We start from the raw sequence: 13,849 nt of genomic DNA on the forward strand, positions 1-13,849 counted from the left end.
TCCTCTTATCTTGAGCATCCCTGATTTTAATTGCTCAACCATTGGTGGCCGTACCTTCAGTTGTCTAGGCCACAAGCTCTGGAATTCCCTCCCTAAACCTCTCCGCCTTTCCACCTCTCTTTTCTCCTTTAAGATGCTATATAAAACCTACCTTTTTGACCAATCTTTTGGTCATCTGCGCTAATTTCTCTTTATGTAGCTCGGTGTCAAATTTTGTTTTATGACACTCCTGTGAAGCACCGAGGGCTATTTTACTACGTTAAAGGCGCAATATAAATACAAGTTGTTGTTGTTGTTGGTCTAGAGTACACACCCAGCAGTGTGATCACCCCTTTTTGTTCTGCAGTTCAATCTAAATGGCCTCATTTGATGATCCTCCTAACGTATCATCCTTCCTCATCGCTGTAATTGTTTCTTTAATCAATATGACAAACCCCCCTCCTTTTTTTTATCCCTCTTGCTATCTCATCTGAAAACGATGTATTCAGGAATGCCATTCTTTCAGCCATGTTTCAGTAAAAGCAATGATGTCACACTTCTAGATGTCTATCTGTGCCCTCAGCTCATCTGCCTTATTCCCTAGACTCCTTGCATTGAAGTACATCCCATTAAGCACTGCCAAACCTCTTTGTTGTCTATTTTCCATCCTTTGTTCCCTCTGTGTTCAAAACTTATTTATTAATTTTCTGCCTCGAATAGCATCCACCGTGAATAGTATCGTTACACCCTAGATTATGTCACTGTTTTATTAGATATTGGACAGTACAGGCTCAGTCCTGATGTAGGAATGATCAGCAGCACAGAACCCAAGGAAATATCAAGGCAAATCCAAACATTGCAACAAGACATTGGAGTAGTTGAGTCTGGAGGTGACAAAGACATGTATGATAGGTTCAGTGGCAAACAAGGTGAAGATATGGATGGAGGTGGGTGATGTTAGGGAGGTTGAAGTAGGCTTTGTGATGGAGACAACATGGAATGGAAACTCAGCTCGGAGTAGAACTGGACACTGAGGTTGAGAACAGTCTGTTTCAGTCTGAGGCAGCAGCCGTGCTGAGGGATGGAGTAGGTGGTGAGGGAGCAGAGTTTGTGATGGGGTCGGAAGACAATGGCTATAAATGGTGTGGATACCTGCCCTTTGTGCTACTGATCCAATGCTCAGGATCTGGGATGGATTCAGAATTGGGGCAGACTGATGGCCAGAAGTTAAACCCTGCTGTACTTTAAGTGGCACAGCTGGTCACCAGGACTCTCCAGGGCCTGATGTTTAAACTTATGGCTTGGTCACTGGGAGCAAAGGTCACTGGAAGCAAAGGTCACTGGGAGAGAAACTCCGAGATAAAGTAAGGACTGCAGCTAAGTAGGGTGTGCAGGGAGGGAGGAAGAAGGGGCACAGTGCTAGGCATAGACGAGGAGTTAGGTCATGAAATCAACCGGGGAAAAAATGGAATTTAAGCACTCGTAAAATAGGGAAAAACAATGGTTTCCAATGTTGCTTGTGATCCTCTGAGCATGCCAGAGTCTGCAACAACCTTGTGACATGCAATAATTTACATAGGAAAATTTCCATTTTATATGTTTATAAACTATTTTAACATATTAAATGTTGACATAAAAGTGTTACCAAAAGTAGTGAGAAAAAGAAATGCACATATACATAAGATTTGCAATATCTAGATTGTTTTTGCTTCTGTAGCTGAATAGGATTAATATTACAGTAATAAAGTTACACTGATATTTGAATAGCTTTATTCCTGTAATAGTAAGTACTTGCTAAAGCTAACAGAGTGTTTACTGCAAATGTGAAACAGCGGCTGGTCCCTTGGAACCTGCTCAGAGCTGACAGTTAATCATTGGTCTGTTACCTGGGAATTCATCATCTTCCTCGTCATTCCCATTGTTGTTGTTGCTGTTCTTGTTGCTTTGTTTGGCTTTTCCTGAAATGATCACAACCGTGTTATAGTCAATACCAGAGCCTTTAAGCAAACCACAAATTCCTCACGTGTGTTTTTGGTCCTATTTTAAACAATTTTTGTTCATGTGAACTTCATGCAACACTATCAAAAGCCTTCCATCTTTGCAAAGCCCCTTTAAGGCTTTTTGACAGCAGTAACAGCAACAGTATGACTTTTGACAGTTCCTTAATTTATTTAACCTCCTTCTCACATGATTCCTTCCTTCCCCTGGGCAGGAAACTATGTGCAATAACATAACAACCTGCATTTATATGGTGCTTTTAACATAGTAAAACATCCCAAGATGCTGCACCACGTGACGGTGATACAATTGATCTCAGCATCCCTGAATTAAGGTGGGGGAAACTACACATGGCTTCTGCTCCAAGCCCTGCCCAGTGATGCCTCCTGCAGTCTGCATGCCAGGGGAGGACAGGATTGGATCTAGCTGTGATGTCCTATTTAGTGAACTCACTGCCCAGGCTTACACCTGAAGAATGGCCACTTGGCTGAAGTTTGGAAGGGTTACCAGCGCCTGTGGTACTGTAATACACATTTGTTCAGAAAAGGTAAGAGTAGCTTTACAGAATGAAACTGGAGAAGGAAATATATACTGCATATATTAATAAAATCATTTTACATATGGTAACCATTTGTGTACCCACAAGCAGAAGAGAAGGCGGACAGTTAGATTCACATACATTGATAGAACCATAGGCTTTGCAGCACAGAAGTCCATTCATCCCATCATGCCTAAAAAATAATAAAGAAAAAGATAGATAGATTATGAGAGTAAACTAGTAAGAAATATAAAAACAGATAGTAAGAGCTTCTACAGGAATATAAAAAGGAAGAGGGTAGCTAAAGTAAACGTTGGTCCCCAAGAGGATGAGACTGGGGAATTAATATTGGGGAACAGGGAAATGGCAGAGACTAAATATATTCAAAAAGGAGTTAGATGACGTCCTTACTACTCGGGAAATCAAGGGGTATGGTGAGAAAGCAGGAATGGGGTACTGAAGTTGCATGTTCAGCCATGAACTCATTGAATGGCGGTGCAGGCTAGAAGGGCCGAATGGCCTACTCCTGCACCTATTTTCTATGTTTCTATGAACAATTATTTTGCATCGGTCTTCATGGTAGAAGACACTAAAAGCATCCCAATAATAGTTAACCAAGGGGCTATAGGGAGGGGGAACTTTAAAAAAAATCACTAGAGAAAAAATACTGAGCAAACTAAAGGGACTAAAGGTGGACAAGTCCCCTGGACCTGATGGCCTACATCCTAGGGTCTTAAAAGAAGTGGCTGCAGAGATAGTGATGCATTGGTTTCAATCTACCAAAATTCCCTGGATTCTGGAGAAGTCCCAGCAGATTGGAAAACCGCAAATGTAATGCCCCTATTTAAAAAAGGAGGGAGACAGAAAGCAGGAAACTATAGACTAGTTAGCCTAACATCTGTCATTGGAAAAATGCTGAAGTCCATTATTAAGAAAGTAATAGCAAGACATTTAGAACATCATAATACAGTCAAGCAGAGTCAGCATGGTTTTATGAAAGGGAAATCATATGTGACAAATTTTCATGCTCTTCCTGTGCTATGTGGGAAATCTGGGACACTTCCAGTGTCCCTGACTACTCTGTGTGCGGGAAGTGTATCCAGCTGCAGCTCCTGTCAGACCGCATTGCGGCACTGGAGCTGCGCATGGATTCACTCTGGCGCATCCGCATTGCTGAGGATGTCGTGAATAGCATGTTTAGTGAGCTGCTCACACCGCAGGTAAAGGTTACACAGGTAGAGAGGGAATGGGTGATCATCAGGCAGAGCAGGAGTAGGAAGGTAGTGCAGGAGTCTCCCACGGTCATTTCCTTCCAAAACAGATATACCACTTTGGATACTGTTGGGGGAGATGGCTCAGGGGAAGGCAGCAGCAGCCAAGTTCATGGCACCATGGGTGGCTCTGCTGCACAGGAGGGCAAGAAAAAGTGGAAGAACTATAGTGGTAGGGGATTCTATTGTAAGGGGAATAGATCGGCATTTCTGCGGCCGCATCGAGACTCCCTTGTGCAAGGGTCAAGGAGGAGCGGCTGCAGGGCATTCTAGAGGGGGAGGGTGAACAGCCAGTTGTCATGGTGCATATAGGTACCAATGATATAGGTTAAAAAAAAAACGGGATGAGGTCCTACAAGCTGAATTTAGAGAAATGGGAGTTAAATTAAAAAGTAGGACCTCAAAGGTAGTAATCTCAGGATTGCTAAAAGTGCCACATGCTAGTCAGAGTAGAAATAGCAGGATAGTTAAGATGAATATGTGGCTTGAGGAATGGTGCAAGAGGTAGGGATTCAAATTCCTGGGACATTGGAACTGGTTCTGGGGGAGGTGGGACCAGTACAAACCAGACGGTCTGCACCTGGGCAGGACCGGAACCAATGTCCTAGTGCTGTTGGGGAGGGTTTAAACTAATATGGCAGGGGATGGGAATCTATGCAGGGAGACAGAGGGAAATAAAATGGGGGCAGAAGCAAAAGGTAGAAAGGAGATTAGGAAAAGTGGAGGACAGGGAAATCAAAGTCAAAAATCAAAAAGGGCCACATTACAACATAATTCTAAAAGGACAAAGAGTATTAAAGAAACAAGCCTGAAGGCTCTGTGTCTCAATGCGAGAAACAATCATAATAAGGTGGTTGAATTAACTGCGCAGATAGCTGTTAACAGATATGATGTAATTGGGATTACGGAGACATGGCTCCAGGATGACCAAGGCTGGGAACTCAACATCAAGAGGTATTCAATATTCAGGAAGGATAGACAGAAAGGAAAAGGAGGTGTGGTAGCGTTACTGGTTAAAGAGGAGATTAACGCAATAGTAAGGAAGGACATTAGCTTGGATGATGTGGAATCTGTATGGGTAGAGCTGCGGAACACCAAAGGGCAGAAAACGCTAGTGGGAGTTGTGTACAGACCACCAAACAGTGGTAGTGAGGTTGGGTATGGCATCAAACAGGAAATTAGGGATGCGTGCAATAAAGGTACAGCAGTTATCATGGGTGACGTTAATCTACATATAGATTGGGCTAACCAAACTAGTAGCAATACGGTGGAGGAGGATTTCCTAGAGTGTGTAAGGGATAGTTTTCCAGACCAATATGTCGAGGAACCAACTAGGGAGCTGGCCATCCTGGACTGGGTATTGTGTAATGAGAGAGGATTAATTAGCAATCTTGTTGTGCGAGGCCCCTTGGGGAAGAGTGACCATAATATGGTACAATTCTTCATTAAGATGGAGAGTGACACAGTTAATTCAGAGACTAGGGTCCTGAACTTAAGGAAAGGTAACTTCGATGGTTTGAGGTGTGAATTGGCTAGAATAGACTGGCGAATGATACTTAAAGGGTTGACGGTGGATAGGCAATAGCAGACATTTAAAGATCACATGGATGAACTTCAACAATTGTCCATCCCTGGTTGGCATAAAAATAAAACAAGGAAGGCGGCTCAACCGTGGCTAACAAGGGAAATTAGGGATAGTGTTAAATCCAAGGAAGAGGCATAGAAATTGGTCAGAAAAAGCAGCAAACCTGAGGACTGGGAGAAATTTAGAATTCAGCAGAGGAGGACAAAGGGTTTAATTAGGAGAGGGAAAATAGAGTATAAGAGTAAGCTTGCAGGGAACATAAAAAGCGAAGAGAAAAAGATTAGTGAACACAAATGTAGGTCCCTTGCAGTCAGAATCAGATGAATTTATAACGGAGAACAAAGAAATGGCAGACCAATTGAACAAATACTAAGGTTCTGTCTTCACGAAGGAAGACACAAATAACTTTCCGGAAATACTAGGGGACCGAGGGTCTAGCAAGAAGGAGGAACTGAAGGAAATCCTTATTAGTCAGGAAATTGTGTAAGGGAAATTGATGGGATTGAAGGCCGATAAATCCCCAGGGCCTGATAGTCTGCATCCCAGTGTGCTTAAGGAAGTGGCCCTAGAAATAGTGGATGCATTGGTGGTAATTTTCCAACATTCTATAGACTCTGGATCAGTTTCTATGGACTGGAAGGTAGCTAATGTAACACCACTTTTTAAAAAAGGAGGCAGAGAGAAAATGGGTAATTATAGACCAGTTAACCTGACATCAGTAGTGGGGAAAATGTTGGAATCAATTATTAAAGATGAAATAGCAGCGCATCAGGAAAGCAGTGACAGGATCGGTCCAATGGATTTATGAAAGGGAAATCATGCTTGACAAATCTTCTAGAATTTTTTGAGGATGTAACTAGTAGAGTGGACAAGGGAGAACCAGTGGATGTGGTGTATTTGGACTTTTAAAAGGCTTTTGACAAGGTCCCGCACAAGAGATTGGTGTGCAAAATTAAAGCACATGTTATTGGGGATAATGTATTGATGTGGATAGAGAACTGGTTGGCAGACAGGAAGCAAAGAGTAAGAATAAATGGTTCCTTTTCAGAATGGCAGACAGTGACTAGTGGGGTGCCGCAGGGTTCAGTGCTGGGACCCCAGCTATTTACAATATACATCAATGATTTAGATGAAGGAATTGAATGTAATATCTCCAAGTTTGCAGATGACACTAAGCTGGGTGGCAGTGTGAGCTGTGAGGAGGATGCTAAGAGGCTGCAGGGTGACTTGGACAGGTTAGGTGAGTGGGCAAATGCATGGCAGATGCAGTATAATGTTGATAAATGTGAGGTTATCCACTTTGGTGGCAAAAACAGGAAGGCAGAATATTATCTGAATGATGACAGATTAGGAAAAGGGGAGGTGCAACGAGACCTGGGTGTCATAGTACATCAGTCATTGAAAGTAGGCATGCAGGTACAGCAGGCGGTGAAGAAAGCAAATGGCATGTTGGCCTTCATAGCGAGAGGATTTGAGTATAGGAGCAGGGAGGTCTTACTGCAGTTGTACAGGGCCTTGGTGAGGCCACACCTTGAATATTGTGTACAGTTTTGATCTCCTAATCGGAGGAAGGACATTCTTGCTATTGAGGGAGTGCAGTGAAGGTTCACCAGACTGATTCCCGGGATGCAGGACTGAAATATGAAGAAAGACTGGATCGACTGGGCTTGTATTCACTGGAATTTAGAAGAATGAGAGGGGATCTCAGAGAAACATATAAAATTCTGACGGGACTGGACAGGTTAGATGCAGGAAGAATGTTCCCAATGTTGGGGAAGTCCAGAACCAGGGGTCACAGTCTAAGGATAAGGGGTAAGCCATTTAGGACCGAGATGAGGAGAAACTTCTTCACTCAGAGAATTGTGAACCTGTGGAATTCTCTACCACAGAAAGTTGTTGAGGTCAGTTCGTTAGATATATTCAAAAGGGAGTTAGACGTGGCCCTTACGGCTAAACGGATCAAGGGGTCTGGAGAGAAAGCAGGAATGGGGTACTGAAGTTGCATGATCAGCCATGATCATATTGAATGGTGATGCAGGCTCGAAGGGCCTAATGGCCTACTCCTGCACCTATTTTCTATGTTTTTCTAGAGTTCTTTGTGGATGTATCGAGCAGGATGGATTAAGGTGAGCCAGTAGATGTAGTGTATTTGGATTTCCAGAAGGCATTCGATAAGGTGCCAATAAAAGGTTACTGTACAAAATAAGAGCTAACGGGCATTGGAGTTAATATATTAGCATAGAGGATTGGCTAACTAACAGAAAACAGAGAGTCAGGATAAATGGGTCAATTTCAGGTTGACAAACATAAGAACATAAGAAATAGGAGGAGTCGGCCATTTTGCCCCTCGAGCCTGCTCCGCTATTTAATAAGATCATGGCTGATCTGGTCATGGACTCAGCTCCACTTCCCTGCTCGCTCCCCATAACCCTTCACTCCCTCATCGTTCAAAAATCTGTCTTTCTCCACCTTAAATATATTCAATGACCCAGCCTCCACAGCACTCTGGGGCAGAAAATTCCACAGATTTACGACCCTGAGAAGAAATTCCTCCTCGTCTAAGTTCTAAATGGACGACCCTGTATTCTTAAACAATGCCCCCAAGTTCTAGATTCGCATGAGGAGAAATATCCTCTCTCTGTCTACCTTTGTGAGTCCCCTCAGTATCTTATATGTTTCAAAAGATCACCTCTCATTCTCATAAACTCCAATGCGTATCGGCCCAACCTACTCAACCTTTCTTCATAAGTCAACCCCTTCATCGCAGGAATCAACCTGGTGAACCTTCTCTGAACTGCCTCCAATGCAAGTATATCCCTCCTTAAATGAGACCAAAACTGTACACAGTACTCCAGGTGTGGCCTCACCAATACCCTGTACTGTTGTAGCAGGACAACCCTGCTTTTGTACTCTATCCCCCTTGCAATAAAGGCCAACATTCCATTTGTCTTCCTGATTACTTGCTGTACCTGCATACTAACTTTTTGTGTTTCATGCACAAGGACCCCCAGGGTCCCTCCCTACTGCAGCATTTTGTAATCTCACTCCATTTAAATAATAATTTGCTTTTTTATTTTTCCTGCCAAAGTGGATAACCTCACACTTTCCCACATTATACTCCATCTGCCAAATGTTCGCCCACACACTTAGCCTGTCTATATCCCTTTGCAGATTTTTTGTGTCCTCCTCACAACTTGCTTTCCCACCTATCTTTGTATCATCAGCCAACTTGGCTACATTACACTTGGTCCCTTCATCCAAGTCATTAATAGAGATTGTAAATAGTTGAGGCCCCAGCACCGATCTCTGTGGCACCCCACTAGTCACCTTTTCCCAAATGGAAAATGACCCATTTATCCCGACTCTGTTTTCTGTTAGTTAGCCAATTTTCTATCCATGCTAATATAGTACCCCCAACCCCAAGAGCACTTATCTTGTGCAGTAATCTTTTATGTGGCATCTTATAGAATGCCTTCTGGAAATCCAAAGACATTACATCCACTGGTTCCCCCTTATCCACCCTGCTCGGTACATCCTCAAAGAACTGCAGCAAATTTGTCAAACATAATTTCTCTTTCAGAAAACCATGCTAACTCTGCTTGATTGATTAATGCTTTTCCAAATGTCCCACTACTGCTCCCTTAATAATGAACTCCAGCATTATTAGGCTAACTGGTCTATAGTTTCCTGCTTTCTGTCTCCCTCCTTTTTTAAATAGGGGCATTACATTTGCAGTTTTCCAGTCCGCTGGGTCCTCTCCAAACACTAGAGAATTTTGGGAGATTACAACCAATGCATCTACTATCTCTGCAGCCAATTCTTTTAAGACCCTAGGATGCATTCTATCAGGTCAAGGGGACTTACATAAGAATATAAGAAATAGGAACAGGAGTAGGCCATACGGCCCCTTGAGCCTGCTCCGCCATTCAATAAAATCATGGCTGATCTGATCATGGACTCAGCTCCACTTCCCCGCCCACTCCCCATAACCCCTTATCGTTTAAGAAACTGTCCATCTTTAGTTCCATTCGTTTACAGAGTAGTTTTTTTTTAGTGATAGTGATTGTATTAAGTTTCCCTCTCCCTATAGCCCCTTGATTATCTATTATTGGGATGTTTTTAGTGTCTACCGTGGAGACCGATACAATATATTTGTTTAAAATCTCTGCCATTTCCTTGTTCCCCATTATTAATTCCCCAGTCTCATCCTCTAAGGGACCAACGTTTATTTTAGCTACCCTCTTCCTTTTTATATACCTGTAGAAGCTCTTACTATCTGTTCTTATATTTCTTACTAGTTTACTCTCATAATCCTTCTTCTCTATCTTTATTTTTTTTTAAGCTGTCCTTCACTGGTTTTTAAAAATGTCCCAGTGCTCTGGCTTCCCACTAGTCTTGGCCGCATTTGGAAAGCGGTGACATGATAGGTCCAAGTCAGCATGGATTTGTGAAAGGGAAATCATGCTTGACAAATCTTCTGGAATTTTTTGAGGATGTTTCCAGTAAAGTGGACAAGGGAGAACCAGTTGATGTGGTATATTTGGACTTTCAGAAGGTGTTCGACAAGGTCCCACACAAGAGATTGATGTGCAAAGTTAGAGCACATGGGATTGGAGGTAGTGTGCTGACATGGATTGAGAACTGGTTGTCAGACAGGAAGCAAAGAGTAGGAGTAAATGGGTACTTTTCAGAATGGCAGGCAGTGACTAGTGGGGTACCACAAGGTTCTGTGCTGGGGCCCCAGCTGTTTACACTGTACATTAATGATTTAGATGAGGGGATTAAATGTAGTATCTCCAAATTTGCGGATGACACTAAGTTGGGTGGCAGTGTGAGCTGCGAGGAGGATGCTGCGAGGCTGCAGAGCGACTTGGATAGGTTAGGTGAGTGGGCAAATGCATGGCAGATGAAGTATAATGTGGATAAATGTGAGGTTATCCACTTTGGTGGTAAAAACAGAGAGACGGACTATTATCTGAATGGTGACAGATTAGGAAAAGGGGAGGTGCAAAGAGACCTGGGTGTTGTGGTACATCAGTCATTGAAGGTTGGCATGCAGGTGCAGCAGGCGGTTAAGAAAGCAAATGGCATGTTGGCCTTCATAGCAAGGGGATTTGAGTACAAGGGCAGGGAGGTGTTGCTATAGTTGTACAGGGCATTGGTGAGGCCACACCTGGAGTATTGTGTACAGTTTTGGTCTCCTAACCTGAGGAAGGACATTCTTGCTATTGAGGGAGTGCAGCGAAGGTTCACCAGACTGATTCCCGGGATGGCGGGACTGACCTATCAAGAAAGACTGGATCAACTGAGCTTGTATTCACTGGAGTTCAGAAGAATGAGAGGGGACCTCATAGAAACATTTAAAATTCTGACGGGGTTGGACAGGTTAGATGCAGGAAGAATGTTCCCAATGTTGGGGAAGTCCAGAACCAGAGGTCACAGTCTAAGGATAAGGGGTAAGCCATTTAGGACCGAGATGCGGAGGAACTTCTTCACCCAGAGAGTGGTGAACCTGTGGAATTCTCTACCACAGAAAGTTGTTGAGGCCAATTCACTAAATATATTCAAAAAGGAGTTAGATGAGGTCCTTACTACTAGGAGGATCAAGGGGTATGGCGAGAAAGCAGGAATGGGGTACTGAAGTTGAATGTTCAGCCATGAACTCATTGAATGGCGGTGCAGGCTAGAAGGGCCGAATGGCCTACTCCTGCACCTATTTTCTATGTTTCTATGTTTCTATAGTATGCCTTTGTTCTCAATGTTCCTTTACTTCCTTAGTTAGCCACGGATGGTTCTCCCTTCTCTTAAAGTCTTTCCTTCTCACTGGAATATATTTTTGTTCAGAGTTATGAAATATTTCCTTGTCTGCCACTGCTCATCAACCATCTTACACTTTAATCTATTTTCCCAGTCCACTTTAGCCAACTCTGCCTTCATACCTTTGTAATCACCTTTATTTAAGGACACTGGTTTGAGACCCAACTTTCTTGCCCTCAAACTGAATTTGAAATTCAACCATGATCACTCTTTCCTAGAGGATCCTTTACTATGAGATCATTTATTAATCCTGTCTCATTACACAGTACCAGATCTAGATAGCCTGTTCCCTGGTTGGTTCCACAACGTACTGTTCAAGGAAACCATCCCAGATACACTCTATGAACTCTTCCTTAGGGCTACCCTAGCCAATTTGTTTTGTCCAATCAATATGAAGATTAAAATCGCCCATAATTATTGCCATTCCTTTCTTGCAAGCCTCCATTATTTCTTGATTTATACTCTGTCCATGGCCACAAGTGACTTCTTTCCCTTATTATTTCTTATCTCCACCCAAACTGATTCTACATCTTGATCTTCTGAGCCAATATAATTTCTCACTACTGCCCTGATCTCATCCTTTATTAACAGAACTACCCCACCTGCTTTTCCATTCTGCCTATCCTTCTGAATTGTCAAATACCCCTGAATATTCAGTTCCCAGCTTTGGTCACCTTGCAACCACGTCTCTGTAATGGCTATCAGATCAGACCCATTCATATCTATTTGTGCCATCAACTCATCTATCTTGTTACGAATGCTGCATGCATTCAGATAAAGAGCTTTTAAATTTGTATTTTTACCAATTTTCCCTGCTTTAACCCCAATTTCTGATACACACTTATTTTTATACATTCTGTCACTACACTACCTATCACACTCTGGTTATCATTTCCAATGCTATCCTGCTCTATTGCTTTTGCCTTGCTCTTTGACTTTTTTAATTTCCGATCACCTAAACCCTCCCCACCACTATTTAGTTTAACTAGTGGGGTGCCACAGGGATCAGTGCTGGGGCCTCAACTATTTACTATCTATATTAATGACTTGGATGAAGGGACCGAGTGTAATGTAGGTAAATTTGCTGATGATACAAAGATAGGTTGGAAAACAAGTTGTGAAGAGGACACAAAGAATCTGCAAACGGATATAGATAGGCTAAGTGAGTGGGCAAAAATTTGGCAGATGGAGTATAATACGGAAAAATGTGAGGTTATGCACTTTGTTAGAAAAAATAAAAAACAAATTATTTAAATGGAGAGAGATTACAAAATACTACAGTACAGAGGGATCTCGAGGTCCTTGTATATGAAACACAAAAAGTTAGTATGCAGCTACAACAAGTAATTAGGAAGGCAAATGGAATGTTGGCCTTTATTACAAGGAGGATGGAGTATAAAAATAGGGATGTCTTGCTACAACTGTACAGGGTATTGGTGAGGTCACACCTGAAGTACTGCGTACAGTTTTGGTCTCCTTATTTAAGGAGGGATATACTTGTAATGGAGGCAGTTCAAAGAAAGTTCACGAGGTTGATTCCTGTGATGAAGGGGTTGTCTTATGAAGAAAGGTTGAGCAGGTTGGGCCTATACTCATTGGAGTTTAGAAGAATGAGAGGTGATCTTATTGAAATGTATAAGATTGAGGGTAGATGCAGAGAAGATATTTCCCTTCGTGGGGGAATCTAGAACTAGGGGACGTAGTTTCAAAATAAGGGGTCGCCAATTTAAAACAGAGATGAGGAGGAATTTCTTCTCTCAGAGGGTCGTGAATCTTTGGAATTCTCTGCCCCAGAGAGCTGTGGAGGCTGGGTCATTGAATATATTTAAGGTGGAAATAGACAGATTTTATGAATGATAAGAGAGTGAAGGGTTATGCGGAGTGGGCAGGAAAGAGGAGTTGAGGCCAAGATCAGATCAGCCATGCAAATACTGCGGATGTTGGAACCTGGAATAAAAACAGAAAATGCTGGAAATCTCAGCAGGTCAGGCAGCATCTGTGGAGAGGAAGCAGAGTTAATGTTTCGGGTCGATGACACTTCGTCAGAACATGATATTAAATGGCGGAGCAGGCTTGAGGGGCCAAATGATCTACTCCTGCTCCTATTTCATATGTTCTTATGCCTGTACTGGTGCTTGCTCTTAAACTGGATTTGCCCAGCCTAATAATATTCACTCTCCTTTTCTATTCTCCCTTTTCAAATATATATCTAGTTTCCATTTAAATTATGTTACAGTCTCTGGTTCAGTAGTCACTTGTAGTAAAGGCTTCCATGTTCTAATAATCTTCAATATGGGAGTGGTGCCAGAGAGGATTGAAAATGTTACTCCACTTGTTCAAAAAAGGGGAGAGGGATAAACCCAGCAATTACATGCCAGTCAGAGGTAGAGACATTTTACTAACTTTTAGAGACAATAATCCGGGACCAAATCAATTGGCATTTGGTAAAATGAAAGGCAGCACAGATTTGTTAAAAACAAAGTGTTCAAGGAACTTGATTGAGTTATTTGAAGTAGTAATGCAGAGGGTTGGTAAATGTAGTGCAGTTCATGTTGTGTATATGGACTTTCAAAAGGCGTTTGATAAAGTACTACATAATAGACTTGTTACCAAAATTGTAGCCATAAGATTAAAGGGGCAGTGACTGCATGAGTCCAAAAT

The 13,849-nt window shown here is 42.4% G+C and overlaps 1 protein-coding gene across 2 annotated transcripts in view; it reads right to left on the reverse strand.

Annotated features, from left to right (window-relative positions):
• The window catches only part of LOC139226240 (integrin alpha-E-like), a 244,876-nt gene that overhangs the window by 146,923 nt on the left and 84,104 nt on the right, over positions 1 to 13,849 (reverse strand). For both annotated transcript variants that reach the window (XM_070856861.1, XM_070856862.1), the window contains one exon: positions 1,866 to 1,937. In XM_070856861.1, the coding sequence (XP_070712962.1) occupies positions 1,866 to 1,937 (72 nt within the window). The remainder of the gene's footprint in view (positions 1 to 1,865; positions 1,938 to 13,849) is intronic.

Source organism: Pristiophorus japonicus, chromosome 16 (assembly GCF_044704955.1).
Source record: "Pristiophorus japonicus isolate sPriJap1 chromosome 16, sPriJap1.hap1, whole genome shotgun sequence".
In the NCBI taxonomy this organism is placed as follows: Eukaryota; Metazoa; Chordata; class Chondrichthyes; family Pristiophoridae; genus Pristiophorus; species Pristiophorus japonicus.